Genomic DNA, 19,782 nt, shown 5'->3' with positions numbered 1-19,782 from the left:
CTCCATGCTCTGTGATTCTACTGATTCCCGTCTCATTACTAAATCCCTGTGGTCTTGTGCTATGAATGTCTCTTACTTCACTCCTCTTCCTGGCTCCCTCTGCCATGGCTTATCTCAGGCCCTTGTTACCTTCCACCTGAACCTTTCCAATAGCTTCCTATCCCATGCCCTACTTAGTTCCCAGCTTAAACTGTCCTCCTTTTATATCCTCTCATAACCCAAAGAATCCACAATCTAGAGTCAAACTCAATCTTCTGGTCTGGCAGCTAAGCCCACCTTCTTTCCAGTATCATTGCTTCCCACTACTCCTTTACAGGAAACTTACTGTAAGATTGTTTTTCTTCTGATTCCCCAAACACATCCTGTACTTTTCCAGCTCAAGGCCTTTGCTGAGTCCATTCTCTTCCTCACAGTCATCTTACACATCTGACTCTGTGGTATCCCACCCACTGTTCAAAGTCATCTCAAATGCCACTCTTCCATGAAGCCTCACCTTTTTTTTTTCTCTGCCTTATTAACTAGACAGATGTGAACACTAGTTCCTTTGGGTCCCCCTTTACACTTGGTCTTCAGTTTCCTTAAGACTGTCAAGGCAGTTCTCCTGATTGGGGTCCCCTCCCCAGGCATAGGGTAAGGCCCACAAGGGTGAGGTGCTGGCTAAATCTCGCTTGCCTCACTCAGCAGCCCATATGCTGGAATTCACAACCTCAGTACTTTGAACAGTACCTTCAACAGGGTGCCTGGCACCAGTGAATGCTCAAAGGATGTTAAATTGTGTGTCCATGAGCAGCTGTCTCTAAAGCAGTTATGAAAATATGTCAATTCTCTATTATTTTAGCCAAGCACCTCTCCATTCTCTCTTATCACCATTACCATTTTGTATAACATCTCACAGTTTAAAATGTTCTTCACATAAATTTTGTTATTTTTCTATAAGACAAGGGACAAATCTGGGTGGCTGCTAACCTCTTGCCTTTCTGCACCAGCCTTATGTGAGCATCTCTGCACACATCTAAGTGGGTAGCTTTGTTGTGTTGTCCCTGCAAAGTCTCTGCACCTTTGCTCTGTATGTGTGTGTGTCCACATGCATTTGTTACATACATGTTAAAGAGGAGCAGAATAGGCCACCCCAAAATGTGCCACTAATGCCATGTGAATTATTTTGAGGTGAAGGCAATCAACACCCAGCAGGCTCAGGAAAGGCTTTTTACCTCTCTCCCTTAACTGGCTAAAAGAATTTAGATAGAGGCCTGAATGATGAAGAAAGCTATTATACAGATAACCTTTTATCTGAAAGATTTATGCTAGACAGGGCAAACTTCTGACTCCCAAACATCTGTTCTTTTTTTCTTTTTAATTTTTTTCACGTTTATTTATTTTTGAGACAAAGAGAGACAGAGTACGAGCTGGGGAGGGGCAGAGAGAGAGGGAGACACAGAATCCGAAACAGGCTCTGAGCTGTCAGCACAGAGCCCGACGCGGGGCTCGAACCCACGGACCGCGAGATCATGCCCTGAGCGGAAGTCGGCCGCTTAACCGACTGAGCCACCCAGGCGCCCCCCAAACACCTGTTCTTATCTTCCTCTGAATTGCCCTCCTGCTCTTTGAAGCCCCAGGCCACTGATCCATTCCTTAGCTCAAGATCGCTTATAAGCCTAAATTGACTTACTGCCTTTGAATCTCATGGGCTTCCCGGGTTCCTGAAGTAGGTAATTAGACTTGTTTTTCTCTTGTTAATCTATCTTATATCAATTTAATTATTAGAGCAGCTAAAGAAGGGACAGTTTTTACTGCCCCTACAATATGGTGTGTGCTGAGGCAGGAAACATTGTTTCTGTGTACCAGTGAGTTCATTTTTCCATGTCTTCTTCAGTAATGACTTTCCTCTTGGGGAGGGGGGGTTCTATATACATCTACAAGTGTATGAATGTGTCCGTGTAATTGTAATTCTTTGACTTTGCTAGGTCACTATTGTAGCATCAAGATTTCTTTTTGTGGGGCGCCTGGGTGGCTCAGTCGGTTAAGCGTCCGACTTCGACTCAGGTCATGATCTCACGGTTCGTGGGTTCGAGCCCTGCGTTGGGCTCTGTGCTGATAGCTAGCTCAAAGCCTGGATTCTGCTTCAGATTCTGTATCTCCTCTCTCTCTCTCTGACCCTCCCCTGCTCACGCTCGCGCTCTCTCTCTCTCTCAGAAATAAATTTTAAAAAAACATTTTAAAAAATTTTTTTAAAGATTTCTTTTTGTAAGTCCTCCTACCTCCCCAGAGATGGGACCTGTGGCCCAACCACCTCCTAAACTATCTGCTGGCCCCTCTCCATCCACATGTCCCGACATGTGCCTGCGACCCGGGACCTCCCCCACTCCACTCACAACTCACATACAACACACAGTTGGGAGCCTAGGATTGCATAGGCCACCCCCTCTCTTTGCTTAATCTTCGGAATTTCCAGCTTGCTAGGGTTCACCACTCCTAGTCGTGGGTGGAGTCGAAAAGGATCCGCCCAATTCCGGGGAGCACAAAATTTGCTCCGCACGGACGCTGGCCCGCATTCGGCCTTCCGCCCAGCTGAGCGCACAATGTGTCACTCTCGCAGCTCCCTCCCCACCATGACCGTTCTGCGGGCCCCGACCCCCGTCTCCTCCACCAGCCCCGGACCCCGGCGGGGCTCTGGTCCTGAGATTTTCACCTTCGACCCTCTCCCGGAGCCCGCGGTGGCCCCTGCCGCACGCCCCAACGCCTCCCGCGGGCATCGAAAGCGCAGCCGTAGGGTCCTCTACCCACGAGTGGTGAGTGTCGAGGAAGTGGGCAGCAGGTGGGGCAGGGCAGGGGAACAGCCGGACACCGAGATCTCAGCTAACCTGTACCGTTCGTTGTCTTTCATCAGGTCCGGCGCCAGCTGCCAGTAGAGGATCCGAACCCTGCCAAAAGGCTCCTTTTTCTTTTGCTCACCATTATCTTCTGCCAGATCCTGATGGCTGAAGAGGGTGTGCCGGCACCCCTGGCTCCGGAAGACGCCCCCAGCGGCTCACCCCCCACGCCCACCCCTGTGCCCCCAGTCCTGGAGCCCCTTAATCTGACCTCTGAGCCCTCGGACTACGCTCTGGACCTCAGCACATTTCTCCAGCAACACCCAGCCGCCTTCTAACCGCGACTCCCCACAACTCCCCCCTCAAAGAATCCGAAAAACAAAGAAACGCCAGGTGTACCTGGTGCGCGAGAGCGTATCCCAAACTGGGACTTCCGAAGGCAATTTAGACTCAACACTGCAGCGGAGACTCCAGTCCGAGCCTGGGATTAGAGGAGCACCGACACTCCGGGGCGAGGCCGGGTGGGGAAGTCATTAATTTATTTCTCGTTGATCCTAATTAATATTTATATGTATTTATGTATGTCCCCCTAGGTGGAGGGGTGTATGTAATATTTATTTTAACTTATGCAGGGGTGTAAGATGTGCCCCCCTACTGAAAATGCAGATCTCTTTGGTATTTGTTGAGCTTTGTGGGAAAGGTGGAAGCAGGGCTCCCAGAATTCAGGGAGATCCTTCTCCCCAGAAGGAATGGAGAGGAGAGTGCCCGGGCTAAGTAAGGCAAGGATGGTGGCGGGTCTTAGGTTTAGGGGCTGGTATTCCGTCCTCCAGGATGTCACTTCCGCGAATCTATTGTGTGAGGATTTGGCGAACTGTTGGGAATAAGGTCCTTGGCCGTGGATCTCCTCGAAGTTGCCCCCAAGGGGTGTCAAAGGTCGGTGGTTCTGTCGGGGGCGGCTGTGGGGTCGCCCGGTATGTTCTGTGAACACAAATAAACTCGATTTACAGTCAGCAGTCATCTGAATGTATCTTTGCAAGCGGCGATCCCCCACTCTTCCTCCACCTTCGGGTGCCAGGACCGGAGGGAGGGCCTGGGGCCACGTCCCTAGCAGGCGCTCCGCCCGAGGTGACCGGATGCGGTCGTTCTTTGCCCAGTATGCGGTTTTCCCAGTTAGTACCGCGGGGTAAATCGGAGATGAAGCAATCTCCCCCGCCCGGGGTTGCCAGACCCACGGCGGTCAAGTCCGGCGTCCCGGGGCGGAGCTCGCAGCTGGGGGAGGGGCGGGAGCGGCCGCTCGCCCAGCAGCTTGTGTAGGCCAGGCTGCGTGCTAGCAGCGAACCGAAGCACGGCCTTTCGGGAAAGGGGCGGGCCGAGGGCGCGGGGAGGAGGGAGAGGTTGGCTCGTCGCGGGGGGCGGGGTTGCGTCTGCCGCAGCAACAGGGTGCGGCTTGGTGAGGGGCGCGGGAGCAGGCCCAGCTTCCCGGAAGGCTGTGCGTCGGGTCCGCTGCTCAGCTCCCAGGTGCGTTGAACGCCCCTGCCCTTCCCGAGACTCCAGCCCCGCCGCTGCCAGCGTGAGGGAAGGTGGGTGGGGAAGGGAGATGTAGTCGGGCTGCGGAGGAGCAGGGGGGCTGGCTTAAGGTCTGGGGGCCGCTAGGCGCCGGAGAGCATTTTCAGATGAGCGGGAAACTGTCCTCACTGATGGCCGGACATGGAGGGGTCCGGGGGCCAGGGAGTGGCTATAAGCCGGAGTGGGAGAGAGCCGCTGGGGATCTGTGGGACTGCACAGGAAAATGCCTTCCCGGAGCAATGGGTGTGGAAGGGACTGGGCCTTGGAAACAGAGTATTCACTTCTGTGGACCCCGCCCGCAAAGTCTTTCTCTCCCTTTCCTCCAGCTGTAACCTCAGCCATGTTTTTCACCTGTGGCCCAAATGAGGCCATGGTGGTCTCCGGTAAGTAATGTTCTTTTCTCAGCCAGTGCCCCCCAGATTCTTGCCGTCCGGCCTCTGCCCTTTACCCTTCTCCCTACCAGCTCCCCAGCGCCAAGCCTTCTGTCCATCCCATCCCCCATGGTTGCAAACCAGCCACTTGTGATTCCCAGCCTTTTGAGGCCCACACTGTCTCCCCTCCTGCTCCCAGATATCCTCGTGGGGATTATCCCCCCAACCCGTTTTTCAGTCTTCCATATTCTAGCCCTATCCCCGCTACTGCAGTTTACTGCCCCCTCACCTTGCAGGTTTCTGCCGAAGCCCCCCAGTCATGGTAGCTGGAGGGCGTGTTTTTGTCCTGCCCTGCATCCAGCAAATCCAGAGGTATGTAGAAAGAGAACCAGGGAAGGGGAATCCCAGTTTTCTCTCTTTCCTTTTTTTCTCACTGTCCACTCCTTTTTCCCATAGGATCTCTCTCAACACACTGACCCTCAATGTCAAGAGTGAAAAGGTTTATACTCGCCATGGGGTCCCCATCTCAGTCACTGGCATTGCCCAGGTGAGGCTTTTAGAGCCTTTCCCGTGATGTCCATTCCTTCATCACCTTCTTTGTCCCCAGATATTAAGAATCTTCTGACCATGGTCTTCCCTACCCCTGGCTGCAGAGAAATGTCTCTGCTAAGTCTCACCTTCTCCAGGGATTCCCGAGCCACTTGACTCATTCTTTTCCTGCTTCCTACCTGGCTTCGTGAGACCTTCACCACACTCACTCTATCCCTACTCTGGCTACAGGTGAAAATCCAGGGGCAGAACAAGGAGATGTTGGCAGCTGCCTGCCAGATGTTCCTGGGGAAGACAGAGGCTGAGATTGCCCACATTGCACTGGAGACTCTGGAGGGCCACCAGAGGGCTATCATGGCCCACATGACTGTGGAGGTGGGCTTGAGGGCAGGGAAAGATCTGGAAGCCATGTCAGAGTGAGTCGGGCCCAAGGACCAAGCTAGTCTGTGGGAGACAGTAGTCAGAGGACTGAGAGCTTAAATTCCACCTTCTTACCATTCTGTTACCCTAGGAAATCTATAAGGACAGACAGAAATTTTCAGAGCAAGTTTTCAAAGTGGCCTCTTCAGACCTGGTCAACATGGGCATCAGTGTGGTTAGCTACACCCTGAAGGACATTCATGATGATCAGGTATACCTAAGTGGCTTATCTTCTCCAGATCCCTGCTTCCATCTCTTAAACCTTCCCAAGGATTCTGATTTCTGCTTCTCTCCCACAGGATTATTTGCACTCCTTAGGGAAGGCTCGAACAGCTCAAGTCCAAAAAGATGCTCGAATTGGGGAAGCAGAAGCCAAAAGAGATGCTGGGATCCGGGTGAGATAGAGCCCACTGGGGGGGTCACTTGGTCACCATGGATTTGTTGGACATGCAGTGGGAGAGGGGATGGAAGGAGCACAACTGAGTGAGGGCTGGTAGAGCTGGGTTGACAGAGGAAATAGATGAGGCCATGTTCAGGGGAGCCTAGTGAGGAGCAGGCTTTCCCCCTAGGGCCTTCCTCTCCCTACTCTGACTTTCTCCCCGATCTTTGTGTGGACAGGAGGCCAAAGCCAAGCAGGAAAAGGTATCTGCTCAGTACCTGAGTGAGATCGAAATGGCCAAAGCGCAGAGAGACTATGAGCTAAAGAAGGCTGCATATGACATCGAGGTCAACACCCGCCGAGCACAGGCTGACCTGGCCTATCAGCTTCAGGTCAGAGCTACCACACTGAGCAATTCCTCTCAAGCCCTCCATCTCATGCTTCCATACTTTCTCAGATTCTAACTCTGATCCCTTTACTCTGGCTATCCATTTCTGACCCAACTCCTCCATAAGAGGAAGATTTGAAAAACCTAACCATTTCAGCTGAAAAGTAAAATAAAGGCCAAGAAGGGATATGGTCAGTAGAACTGGTTATATGTTTGGGCAGACTGTCCCATGTGCAAGGGCACCTGGGTGAAGGGGTGAAGCAGAACTAGAATCCAGTCCATGCTCTGCTCACCATACTGTGCATTCTGCCATGGGTCAATGGTTCTGCATCCACCCAGGGGAAGAGGCACCTTTTTCTGATTTTCCATGGGTTCACAGCAGCCCTGGTAATCCAAGAAGGGCATGAAGGAGAAAAACATGGATATGAGCTTTGAATTCTGTGAAGTGAGATATGGTTAGCCGTTGATATTGCAAGGAGATGTGATCAGTCTTCGTTGTTTGCAGATTCTGTATTTAGAATTTGCCTACTCAAAAATTTATTGGTAACCCCAGAAGCAGTACTTGTGGCACCTTTGTGGTCATTTACACACATGCACAGAGCAGTGAAAAATTTGAGTTGCCCGATGTGCAGTGGAGGTTGAACAAGATGTTCTGCCTTCCCATTTCAGCTCTCATAATGTAAAGAGTGTTGTTTTCACAGTATATTTACTGCCACATTTTTTGCATTTTTGTACTTTTTATTGGTGATTTTGCTGTTTAAAAATGGCCCCCAAGCCTACTGCTAAAGTGCTAAGTGTTCTTAAGTGCAAGGAGGCTGTGATCTCTATAGAGAAAATACATGTGTTAGATAAGCTTCTTTTAGACATGAGTTAATAGTGCTTTTGGCTGTGAGTTCGTTATTAATGAATTAACCATGTATATTACATAAGGTATCTTTAAACAGAAACACATGTAAAACAAGGACATATACTAATCTGTTGATGAAAATACTGTGACCAGGGGCTCACAGGAACCTAACCATATATTTTTCCTAACAGCAAAATAAGTATTTGGTAATTCAGTATTCATGACTACTCTATAGAACAGATCTACCACAAATAATGAGAATAAACTATACTTTGAGACCTTTACCCAAAGGTCTTTTATTTCATAAAAATATTATGAAATTCGGTTTTCCCAAGAGTTGGTACAGGCTGAAAGCCTAACGAAGATCCTACTGACTGGATCAGAGTCTGCATTTTTTTTTTTTTTTTAAGTAGGCTGCGCACCCAGTGTGGGACTTGAATGCACAACCCTGAGATCAAGAGTTGCATGCTCTACCAACTGAACCAGCCAGGTGCTCTCAAAGCCTGCATTTTAACAAAATCCCTAGGGATTCAGGTACACACTGGAGTTTGAGAAGCATTAACATTGTGGAAACCATTAGCTTGAGTGGTCTCCAACCTTCTAAATATGGCTTTCCTTCCCTGTGGATCAAAGGATTGGGCTGGTTTCGGCTCTGTTCCAGCTTTTATCGTTTCTTTATTTTGTGCCAGACTTTGTGCTAGGTGCTCATGAAATAAGGATTCATTCAACAAATATGTATTCAGTGCCTGCTATGTGCCAGACACTGTTTTGGAGGTGAAGATATAAATATGAATGAGGCAGAAAAGATTCCTGCCTTCGTGGAGCTTACATTATAACACAGGAAACAGCTAATAAGCAAGTACATAATTTTCATGGTTCTAATTATCTTGTTTAAGTGCTATGAAAGAAATATACAGAGTGATGCAAAAAACAGCAGAGAGGTACTATATTAGGTTGGGGTGATCCAAGAAAGCTTCAGTAAGGAAGTGATTTATGAGATGAAACCTGAAGATGAGAAGGAGCCAGCATTGTAAAGAGTCATGGACCAAGAGCATTCTAGGCCAGTGCTGTTCAAATAGAACTTTCTATGATGATGGAAGTGCTGTAAATCTGTGCTGTGATGTTGACTGCTTGAAATGTGGCTTGTGAAACTATGGCTAGTGAAATGTGAGGAACAGAATTTTAAATTTTATTTAATTTTAATTAATTTAAATATAAATAGCCATAAGTGGCTAGGCAGAGGACTGTCATGTGCAAAGGCCCTGAGGTAGGAAAGCTTGGTGTATCCCAGGAACAAAAAGGGTTCTGATCTGATGTGGCTGGTATGCAGTGAGTGAGATGGCAAGGAAGGTATGGTCAGGTCATGGAGACTTATAATGCAAAGCCCAGTGGAATGCTACTGGAGAACTTTTTTTAAGTTATATTTATTTTGAGAAAGACTGCACACACAAGAGCAGGGTAGAAACAGAGAGAGCGAGAGAGAATCCCAAGTAGGCTCCACACTTCCAGTGCGGTGCCCAGTGCAGGACTCAACCGCACGAAGCTTGAGATCACGAACTGAGCAGAAACCAAGAGTCCAAGACGCTCATCCGACTGAGGCACCCAGGTGCCCCATACTATTAGAGAACTTTAAGCAGGGTGGTGCCATGGTCTAATTTACATTTTCACAAGGATTAGTCTGGCTGCTATGTGGAGAATTGATTGTCAGGAGACAAGAGGAAGCAGGAATTTAAGTTGGAAGCTTTTTCAAAGATGATGGATTGAATAAATGTAGTTAATTGCACTCACTCTAAAACCTCACTAAAACCATATAGAGTGATTTTTGAAAAGAAGGAGAAGACAAAAACAGATGAAGAGAGTAGAATCAGAAGGAACAGAAAGCATAATATCATCTTGGAAGCCAGAAAGCCATCGTAATTGACTAAGCCAATCTGAGACAGCTGAGCCCAGAGCTGCAGGGAGAAAACAATGTAATCAGCTGAGGCTCAGGAGATAGCAGCAGCAGATGCCTCTTGAGTTGTGATAGGACTGTTGAAATGAGAAACAGGTAAAAAGTAACTTCTTAGAGCTCCTCTCTGGCTCCCTGTGCCTGGGTCATGGGCCTTTCTCTGCCCTAGTAGACATCGGGAAGTTTATTATCTGACAAGAGTAAACCGGAGGATGTGATATGGGCCAGCTAGGCACAGGTGAGGGCCTGGTACTGGAGCCTGTCTTCAGATTCTGTGTCTCCCTCTCTCTGACCCTCCCCTGCTCATGCTGTCTCTCTCTCTCTCTCTCAAAAATAAATAAAACATTAAAAAAGGAAAGAAATTCTAATCAATGGATTTATCCTAATTCTAATGAATTATTCTAATTTTAATATATTAATCTTAATCTGTAGATTTATTAATATAATAAATCAACAGAACAAAGAAACTGGGAGGAAAATGTCCAGTGGGAACATTTTTAAATGTTTATTGTGAAAGGTATGACTTTCTAGATTGAAACCCTCTCCCAAGTATGTAATACAATTAACGAAAAACAACTACACTGAAATTTCAGAACATGGAGAACAAAGAAAGGATCTAAAAGCTTCCACAGAGGAAGAACAGATCTCAAAGGTTCAGGCATCAAAATGACTTCAGATTTCTCAAGAAACTAGAAGACCATGGAGAAATGCTTTCAAAATTTTGATGAAAAATTAATTCTAAAGTTTACTTATTTATTTTGAGAGCGAGAGAGCACAAGTGAGGGAGGGGCAGAGAAAGAGAGAATCCCAAGTAGGCTGAGCTGACACAATGTGGGGCTCAAACCCACGAGCCACAAGATCATGAGCTGAGCCAAAATCAAGAGTCAGATGCTTAAATGACTGAGTCACCCAGGTGCTCCCACCCCACCGTTTTTTGAAGTTTATTTAATTTGAGAAAATGAATTCTAACAGAGTAACCTGTACTCAACCTAACTGTCATTCAAATAGAAAGGTAGGAAAAAAAATCTCAGAAATGCAAGATCTCAAAAAATTTATTGCTCACATACTCTTTTGAGGAAGCTGCTGGGGGTTATTTCATCAAAAGGTGGGTTTAAACAAAGGGCGCAGGAGGGACTCCAACACAGAGATCCTGCACAGTGGGGCAGAGAGCAACTGGTCTAGTTTGGAATTATAGGGTCAAAGACAGCGGCGGGGGTCGAGGGGGAGCATATCCAGAAGCACTCTTCTGTGGAGTGAACAGATGGCTGTATTAAAGGCAGGAGCATCATCTCTGGTATTGGTAAGACCCACAGGGATGATGGTACATGGCTGAGCCAAGCAGTGGGATAATAAAGAAGCATGTCTCTCTCTGGTACCTCTCTCTAAAATTTTGGCAAGAGCCTTCTGATGTCTGTACTCTATAAAGAATAAGAAAATGAAATATGCCCAAATAAGAGGAAGTCTGTATGTACACATTCTTGTAGATGCTTTGTCCCTGGAAGAAGAATACACAAGAAGTTGGTCACAGTGGTTGCTTCTGGGGAAAGGAACAAGGTGGTTTGAGGAAATAAGTGGATGGAAGCCTTGCTTATCATTATTCATTCTTTTCTTTTGAATTTGTACTGTATATGAAAAATAAAAATTAATAAGATTTATACGACAGGTAGGGCTAGAATTGAGGGTGGCTTGCAGGAAGTTTACAGCAGTACAGATGGAGAGAGGCAGATGGATTTGAATGAGCCTAAAGGTCGAAGATGACCACCATGCACCAGAGCCCTCCTGGTGCTCATACTCTAGAGATAGATGTTGTGGAGAAAGAGACTAATATGGGATCTCGGCAGAGGGACACTTAGCCTGGCCGAGGGAGAACAGGGACTAGATCCCAGCCCTACTCAGCTCTTGATGCCGAGGCTGCCTAGAATATGCCCAACCCTTGATATTGCCTCTGAGGAGGATCAGTCCATCCTCCAAGCTGTGACTGGGATCCATATGGGAAATGGACTTCGCCAAGCTGGCTGAACTCACCAAGGACTAACTTCACGTACCTATTCTGTTTATATCTCACCCTTGAGCTTTGGCTTGTCTCTCTGGTTCCTGGGAGCTTGCCCTTTAGCCCTGATGTTGAGCGTCACTCCTACCCAGGTGGCCAAGACTAAGCAGCAGATCGAGGAGCAGCGGGTACAGGTGCAAGTGGTGGAGCGGGCCCAGCAGGTGGCAGTGCAGGAACAGGAGATCGCCCGCCGAGAGAAGGAGCTGGAGGCCCGAGTTCGGAAGCCCGCGGAAGCTGAGCGTTACAAGCTAGAGCGCCTAGCTGAGGCAGAGAAGTAAATACCCCCTCCCAAGCCCGGTCCTGGATCCTTTACCATGTGGGTAAAGCCCCCAGATAAAGAGCTGAGTTCTATGGAACTCGGGTTCCAGGAGCCTCTGTCTCTCCAGTGGGGTCTGCCTTTTGCCCCTCCTCAGCCCCTCCCTCCACTTCCCTTCTGTACCCAGGTCCCAGCTTATTATGCAGGCTGAGGCAGAAGCTGAATCTGTGAGGGTGAGTTAAGAGGGGGCTCTTGCTGGTTTGTGGAGGCTGTGGGGGTTGCTCTTTGGGCTGGGGTTTCTTGTCCTTAACTACAGCTATCAGTACTACAACTTTCCTGTACCCTTTTCAGATGCGTGGGGAGGCTGAGGCCTTTGCCATAGGGGCTCGAGCCCGGGCAGAAGCAGAGCAGATGGCCAAGAAGGCAGAAGCATTCCAGCTGTACCAGGAGGCTGCTCAGCTGGACATGCTGCTGGAGAAGCTGCCCCAGGTCTGGAGGTGTGGGCACTAGCAGAGGAACAGAACCAGGGAATGTAGGGTGGGGGGGAGTGAGGGGTGAGAACTTGGGGAGAACCAGGCTAGGGGTAAATTAGGGGTGGGAATTATTAGCCCGCAACCAAGGTGAGGAAGGATGATCTTTACAGACTGAAGCAGATCAAGGATCTTGAAGCCCAGGGTAAGGCGTTTTAGGAAGGAGTGTGGTCAGACCAAAGGTGCTGAGTGGGCATCTCACCTACCAGGTAGCAGAGGAGATCAGTGGTCCCTTGACCTCTGCCAAAAAGATCACACTGGTGTCCAGTGGAGGTGGGGCCATGGGAGCTGCCAAAGTGACCGGGGAAGTACTGGACATACTGAGCCGCTTACCAGAAAGCGTGGAGAGACTAACAGGCGTCAGCATCTCCCAGGTGAGGGTCTCTAGGGTGGGGGCTGTGGAACAGAATTTCTGAGTTTCTGGGGCATGTGATGCAGTTCCTACTAGTGGGACCATCACTAAGTCGGCTTGGGGGCCATTGACATTTTTGCTTTCTATGTGCCAGACACACTGCTAAGCTTCTACACAAATGGTTTGTTTTTTAAAATCAAAGTATCCCTTGGGTATAATATATCACAATTATTTTATGAAATAAAGAAACAACTTTGAATATGTTAAGGAACTTAACCCCTGAAGCTAGGCTACAAACGCAGGCTGCCTGTCTTCCAGAGCTTTGTGGTGGCCCCACTAGCACAAGGAACTAGTTGCAGCCTGTTGACAGTTAATCCCAAGCCATTATTACAACTTTTCTTGGCGTTTATTTTATAATGAGGTCAGAAAGGCTCTGGAACCAGACTGTTCTGGTGTGAATCCTGGCTCCAGTGCCTGGTGTGATCTTAGACAAGTTCTCTACTTCCCTGTACCATTTTCCTCACCTTAAAATCATGTTAATAATAGTATCTACTCTGTTGAATTGCTAAGGGGATTGTGTGTGTGTGTGTCAGAAAAACACTTTTAGAAGACTCCTGGAAATGTATGTCCTCCCTACAGCCTTCATCCAAATGGGGAGCTGGGAGAATAGGGTACCTGGTTCCCAAGTGTCATCACCATTGTCTTTTTGCCAGGTTAACCACAAGCCTTTGCGAACAGCTTGAGCTGTCAACCTTCGCTGATGCCTAGCCTCATGGCTCAAGTTACCAGAATGGTCTCCATACTGCATGTACAACCGGCTTCCCTGAGCATGTCCTTTGAAATTGGGGTCCCACGTCTCATCTCCTTGCCAAATAGCCTGTGCCTTGCCATGGAAGGGAAGGGTTGCTCCCCTTCCCAACCCTACACTGCCAAAAGTGTCAGTCCCCCAGGGTTTCTTTGCCAGTCTTCTGATTATCCTACTCACCCAACTTATTTAACTTCCTAATTAGACTCTGAGCCTATTCTCTAGAATTTTCCGGACCCAAACTGAGGGATGGCCTGGAGGTTCTCAACTATCAAATCAACTGCTGTTAAAGTATTAATACTGGAGTGCCTGGGTGGCTCAGTCAGTTAAGGATCTGACTTTGGCTCAGGTCATGATCTTGCAGCTTGTGGGTTCAAGCCCTGCATTGGGTACTTTGTTGACAGCTTGGAGCCTGCTTCAGATTCATTGTCTCCCTCTCTCCCTTCCCTGGTCATGCTGTCTCTCTCAAAAATAAATAAAAAACCCATTACAAAAAAAAAAGGTTTTTTAGACTTCTTAGAATGGGAGAGAGCAAGTTACTTGTTTACTGCTAAAGTTGCACAAATTTTTCTTTCCTGCAAAAGTTGGCTACAGGCATAAAAACATGCTGAAATGAAGGAATGGGGAGAATTGCACTAGTCCCCAGAATTACTGAGTAGGGCCAAGGAAAATTATGTGGACTTAAAATTTCCAAGGTAGCTCTGAGACCTATTTTGTGCAGTTAGAAGCATGGAGTAGGTATTAGGTGTGTCAGTGTAGACCATGATGTGGCATACCTTGTTATCCTTTCGTTGTGTTAATTGAAAAAATGCCAAAGGGTAACAGAAAACAGGACACACAGCCATAACCCAAATGAACCTTGGTTATGCTATACTTTGGAAGTGGTACAGTAATAGCTTCCAACTCTTCATTCATGAGATTCTCCCAGACTATAGTTAAAACAGATTGCTGTAGTCAACTGGTTTCTGGTTCAGTACATCCCAGTAGGCCTGAGAATCTGCAACATCCTATAAGAGGATGTTGATGCTCACTGATCTGGGAACCAGTTACACTATTTAACATTCATCTTGGTTCCCATTTCTATCCATAGGTCCTGCATATGAGGCTTTGCCTATCCTAGTAATTTGAGACTGGTAATGACGGTGTTGGGGTGGTTTGGGTAACAGGGTCAAGAAATAAAGGTCAATTAAGTCTATTTTTTTTTAATTAGAATACTTATTTTTAATGTTATTTATTTCTAGGAGAGAGAGAGACAGTGTGAGCAGGGGAGGGTCAGAGAGAGAGGGAGTCACAGACTGTGAAACAGGCTCCAGGCTCTGAGCCAGCAGTCAGCACAGAGCCCGACGCGGGGCTCGAACCCATGAACCGCGAGATCATGACCTAAGCGAAAGTTGGAGGCTTAACCGACTAAGCCGCCCAGGCGCCCCAAGTATAAGGATATTCTTATCAGTTTATGGAAAGAGTATACGTGTAACTGAACTTGAGCTTCATGTGTCCACTGGCAAGCTTTCCCTAAATGAGCACACATCTCACAACTTCTTTTCAATTCTCATTTATTTTTGGCTCCTGGGGCAATGTAATCTTTTCAATATGAAAAAAAGCAAGTTCAACACAAAATAGAAATTTGAAGTATAGGACAGGAGGATAAAGCGAATAGCAAAAAGAAGAGATGAGATGTTGCCAAAAGATGGAGGGTATTCCTTGCCCCTTCTCTGGAGGAATGACTCAAAAAAATGAATGTTTAGTTGGCAATACACAACTTATACATGGCAGGGCTGGGTTTTTAAGAAAAAATGGGGATGGAGAGGGTCTTCCCGGAGGCTTTAGGGACCAAAGCTAGTCCCTTTCCCCCTTTTGGTTTCCTTCTCCAACCACTGGGAAAGGAATCCAACATGTGAAAGTTGTTACGTAGAAGAGGGAAGGATCCCACTCAACAGTGCAGACCCCTACAAAGAAAACAAGACAGGTTGGAAGGAGACTTAAAATAATGGAGATAATACTATTAACCTCTCCTTAAGCTGAGAAAAGGGAAATTTCGGGAAATCAGAACTTCAATAGCCTGCACATCTTTCTCCAAAACTGCTCTGGAACATAAAGCCCTACCCTTTCCTTCTAGGTACCTCTACCTCTACTTGCTATGAGGTGGGTTGGTTTCCTTTCCCTTGGGCTACCACATGGGCTCAGGATGGTGGCCATCTACTGGGTTTTTGGCACATGGTTCTAAATGGGATGTGATGAAATCCAGCTTCTTGGAGAATTATCTTAAAAGGAAATATCAACTGGACAGATGAGAAAAGTGGACACCTAAAGGGAATACTGGATTAGCAGAAATCTAGGTTTTCCCAAAGTGGAAGAGAGAAGACATTCAACAAACAAGAAATATTTATTGAGCGCCTATTATGTGTCAGGCACTGTTCTAGGAACCCCCTCCAAAAAAGGAAAAAAAAAAAAAAAGAGGCAGAAAATGCAAATTCTGAGGGAGAGGACAGGGGCAGTTGAGGAAGAGGCTGAGGGAACAGAAAAGGCTGAGGTGATGGTGCTCTCTGCCTTAGGCCTCCTCTTCGGCCTCCTCGCCAAAATCCTCTTCTTCTTCTGCGGTGGCATCCTGGTACTGCTGGTACTCAGAGACAAGGTCGTTCATGTTGCTCTCAGCTTCAGTGAACTCCATCTCGTCCATGCCCTCACCTGTGTACCAGTGGAGGAAGGCCTTGCGCCGGAACATGGCTGTGAATTGCTCTGAGATGCGCTTGAAGAGCTCCTGGATGGCCGTGCTATTTCCAATGAAGGTGACTGCCATCTTGAGGCCACGGGGTGGGATGTCACAGACAGCCGTCTTGACATTGTTGGGGATCCATTCCACAAAGTAGCTGCTATTCTTGTTCTGCACGTTGAGCATCTGTTCATCTACCTCCTTCATGGACATCCGCCCACGGAAAACAGCAGCCACAGTGAGGTAACGGCCATGGCGGGGGTCACAGGCAGCCATCATGTTCTTGGCATCGAAGACCTGCTGGGTGAGTTCAGGCACAGTAAGGGCCCGATACTGCTGGCTTCCACGGCTGGTCAGAGGTGCAAAGCCAGGCATGAAGAAGTGGAGACGTGGGAAGGGTACCATGTTAACTGCCAGCTTGCGGAGGTCCGCATTGAGCTGACCAGGAAAGCGGAGGCAGGTGGTGACACCGCTCATGGTGGCTGAGACAAGGTGGTTGAGGTCACCGTAGGTTGGCGTGGTCAGCTTGAGAGTGCGGAAGCAGATGTCATAAAGGGCCTCGTTGTCAATGCAGTAGGTCTCATCAGTGTTCTCTACCAACTGATGGACGGAGAGGGTGGCATTGTAGGGCTCAACCACAGTGTCAGACACTTTGGGTGAAGGTACCACACTGAAGGTGTTCATGATACGGTCGGGATATTCTTCTCGGATCTTGCTGATGAGCAAGGTGCCCATTCCAGAGCCTGTGCCCCCACCGAGTGAGTGGGTCAGCTGGAAGCCCTGCAGGCAGTCACAGCTCTCAGCCTCCTTCCGCACCACGTCCAGGACTGAGTCAACCAGCTCAGCCCCCTCTGTGTAGTGGCCCTTGGCCCAGTTGTTGCCTGCCCCAGACTGACCTGGAAGGAGGTCAGGAGGCAGTCTTGGTTAGTAAAATGTGAGAGATAAAGGGCCAAATTTCCAACTTCAACTTTTGTAATAATGTCCATGAATGTGCTTTCTTTCTCACCCACCTCTGATATATCCCTCCCCCACTATTTACAACCTAGAGTGGTCACCACCAACACCCTGCATTAGAGATTTCAGAACACAGCCCCAGGTAAGCTCTTCAGTATAACAATTAGCTCCTAATCCTGTTTCCTTCATTCTAGTAAACCGAACAGCACATAATCTAATAGGCGTATAACTCACCAAAAACAAAGTTGTCTGGTCTGAATATCTGCCCAAAAGGACCTGAGCGAACAGAGTCCATGGTCCCTGGTTCTAGATCCACCAAGATAGCGCGAGGAACATATTTGCCACCTATATGGAAGAAAGTAGAGTAAAAATTGGCAGACAAGATAAATTGGGGCTCGTTCAAACTTGTAAGTACAAGTGCTGCCACCAGGGGGCAGCAGAGCCAATTTTTTGCCCCACTGAGGAAGTCAAGTTAAGGTCTTAAAAAAAAAAAAAAGAGGAGACTCATCCGAAAGTGGTAAAAGGGTTCTCCAGGGCTGGAAAGAGACCCCAGAGAAGGGGGAGAGGAGAGGAGATGCAAACTTCCCGGACTTCCGCCCTTACCTGTAGCTTCATTGTAGTACACGGAGATGCGGTCCAGCTGCAGGTCGCTATCACCGTGATAGGTTCCAGTGGGGTCAATGCCATGTTCATCACTGATTACCTCCCAGAACTGCCAAAGAAAAGCAAGGAGACCTCAAAAGCTCTGCTCCCAGCCAATTAGAGCCCCACTCCATCCAGACATTTTAATTCGACACCCCTGGTGGTGAGCCCGATTCTAGGGCCCGTATTCCCTCCATCTGCCTGCCACACCCTTCCACTAGGCACCCGCAGGTTTCATTGCTTGGGATGGGAGACGAGATGCAGCTGAGGATGCCCGGCGATAGCAGGAAATTGTGGGGACTGTGAAGAGCCAGATGGAAGCGGCTTAACAGACTGGACAAGCGCACCTCCCCGACTCGTACAAAAGCCCAGGGTAGAGAAATGAGCTGCTGCCACGGTCGACTACCCTCTCTCCACATGATTGAGGCGCCCGCTGTACCAGTGACAAAGGAGGCGGTGGGCGTGGCGTGAATTCCGCGCGCTAGAGGCGGGGCTCGACTCTGGCTAGCGCGCCCCCAGCCGGCTGGCTGGGCCGCATTGTCCCCGCGCGCCAGGGGCGCCCGACCCCGCCCTTCTTCTACAACGTAGCAGAAGCACTTCCTCCCCGCCCTTCCCCCGCTACACTGTAACCGCGCGCAAAAAAAAAAAAAAAAAACAAAAACCACCACTTCCCCCCAACTCTGCCTTGGCCTCGGTATTTTATTCTTTTGCCAGTTTTTAATCCCTCGCTTTAAATACGGATTCTCTTCCTTTCTACCCCTGGTTATTCCTGAGGCACCCTTTGGAGAAAAGAAAGAACTCTCCTGCTCTTACCCGAGATCTGTTCACGCCCTAAAAGGGTCTCTTAACGGGAGATGAAAGGAAATAGAATTAATTCAGCCCCTACTAGTCTTCCATCCACAAGAACTACGGGGTCGCCCCTCAGGGATCGCGGGCGCACGACATGCCTATCTTCTGGGAAGGGCACGGCGCAGCGGAGCCCACCCTGGCGCACCGCATCCCCCAGCCCACGGTGGGATCCGGACACTCCGCAGCCGCCGCCCAGCCCTTCCCCCTCCGACGAAACCCAGCCAAGGGGGATGCACATGGGAAACCTCGCTTCGCTTTGTCTCCAACCGTTTCCGCATCTTCCTCGCTCCCCGGTTCTCAGACCGTTAGAACACTTTCAAGTAAAATCTTAAAAAACTACGGTCTTCCCACCCCCAAACCCGAAAGATACTTAATAGCTTCCCCAAAACAAGTCAGCGAGGAATAATTTCCCATTTTTTCAAAAGCAAAATCTAGCTACAAAGGTCTATTATGTATTGAAAACTTTTGGGGGACAAAGCCCAATTATAGATGAAATGTAAATATGTCCCACAACCATCTTTCATCATTTATCTGGATTTCTTCCATCCCAAAAGAAATATAGTTAAAATAAGAGGGTTAAAATCCTTACCTTGGCACCGATCTGGTTGCCACACTGACCGGCCTGGATGTGCACGATTTCCCTCATTGTTAAATTTTATTTCAATTTTTTTGCTCGCCTCAAGGTGTGTACGGGGCAAGAAAATAATATGGGATTTTTTTTTCCTGTACTGCTGGTCGCAGGCTGGAAGGATGGGACGTGTCCCGGAGCCTAAAGCAGTGAGGTCCGAACACAGAGGCAGGAAGGTTCTGAGAGGGAGAAAGGAGAGGGGAGGGCAAAGGAGGGAAGGCGGGCAGGGCGGGGCGCGCATGCGCCCAGGCTGGGAGGCGGGAGAACGAGCCTAGCGCCGCGGTCGAGAGACAAAGCCTTATCTAAACTGGCCCTGATTAGTCGATGCCAGTCACGTATGAGACTCCCATTGGTCTATGCTCTGAGCGACGAACGCAGGCCTTACTGGGAGTTGTAGTCCTCCATTGTTGTCCACGCTGCAAAATGAAGGGAGGGATGGGTGGATACTAGATTTTTGGTTTGGGTGTTGTGTTTTGTTTTGTTGATAAATGATCTTGTGCAAGATTTCTTTAGCCCATGCCTGAGTTTTCGTACGAAGAGGGAGGTGTTTTCGGGGACACAGTAATTGGGAACCCTGGGGTGCCAGGCGTTAGAAGGTGGAGTGGGCACGCCCTGAACGCTCCCTGCTGCGGTAGCTCTTGGGAATAGAGGGCTGCTTAGCTCAGCGAAAACGGGAGAAATGCGGCACTCTGCTCTGCTATCTAACGGCTGGACATTTGGTGACCCAA

At 48.5% G+C, this 19,782-nt stretch overlaps 3 protein-coding genes across 5 annotated transcripts; 2 read left to right on the top strand and 1 right to left on the bottom strand.

Moving 5' to 3' along the window:
• The first annotated feature begins 2,536 nt into the window (after positions 1-2,536).
• Positions 2,537-3,820, top strand: IER3 (immediate early response 3). Its single transcript, XM_039220573.1, has 2 exons — positions 2,537-2,789; positions 2,888-3,820. The coding sequence occupies exons 1-2, from the start codon at positions 2,580-2,582 to the stop codon at positions 3,146-3,148; spliced, it is 471 nt and encodes a 156-aa protein (XP_039076504.1). The 5' UTR covers positions 2,537-2,579; the 3' UTR covers positions 3,149-3,820.
• Positions 3,821-4,228: 408 nt separating this feature from the next.
• On the top strand, positions 4,229-13,472 carry FLOT1 (flotillin 1). Of its 3 annotated transcripts, none has more exons than XM_039220571.1 (13): positions 4,229-4,328; positions 4,703-4,759; positions 5,044-5,119; positions 5,204-5,294; positions 5,528-5,671; positions 5,808-5,927; positions 6,016-6,111; positions 6,335-6,487; positions 11,421-11,602; positions 11,772-11,817; positions 11,936-12,073; positions 12,324-12,488; positions 13,180-13,472. In XM_039220571.1, the coding sequence occupies exons 2-13, from the start codon at positions 4,717-4,719 to the stop codon at positions 13,207-13,209; spliced, it is 1,284 nt and encodes a 427-aa protein (XP_039076502.1). In that variant the 5' UTR covers positions 4,229-4,328; positions 4,703-4,716; the 3' UTR covers positions 13,210-13,472. The 3 variants fall into 3 exon arrangements, with proteins under 3 accessions (XP_039076502.1, XP_039076501.1, XP_039076503.1); XM_039220570.1 differs by having other exon boundaries at positions 4,229-4,390; XM_039220572.1 differs by lacking the exon at positions 4,703-4,759 and having other exon boundaries at positions 4,231-4,328.
• A 1,335-nt stretch (positions 13,473-14,807) lies between these two features.
• TUBB (tubulin beta class I) lies at positions 14,808-19,246 on the bottom strand. The gene is made up of 4 exons (XM_039220569.1): positions 19,016-19,246; positions 17,539-17,647; positions 17,170-17,280; positions 14,808-16,877 (listed from the first exon to the last, which is right to left on the bottom strand). Exons 1-4 carry the CDS (start codon positions 19,070-19,072, stop codon positions 15,820-15,822), a joined length of 1,335 nt encoding a protein of 444 aa, XP_039076500.1. The 5' UTR covers positions 19,073-19,246; the 3' UTR covers positions 14,808-15,819.
• Between the last annotated feature and the right edge of the window lie 536 nt (positions 19,247-19,782).

Source organism: Hyaena hyaena, unplaced genomic scaffold, assembly GCF_003009895.1.
Source record: "Hyaena hyaena isolate Hyena2069 unplaced genomic scaffold, ASM300989v1 scaffold_906, whole genome shotgun sequence".
NCBI classification, from domain to species: domain Eukaryota; kingdom Metazoa; phylum Chordata; class Mammalia; order Carnivora; family Hyaenidae; genus Hyaena; species Hyaena hyaena.
The sequence above is the reverse complement of the archived record's forward strand: the minus strand, read 5'-3'. Positions and strand labels throughout refer to the sequence as shown.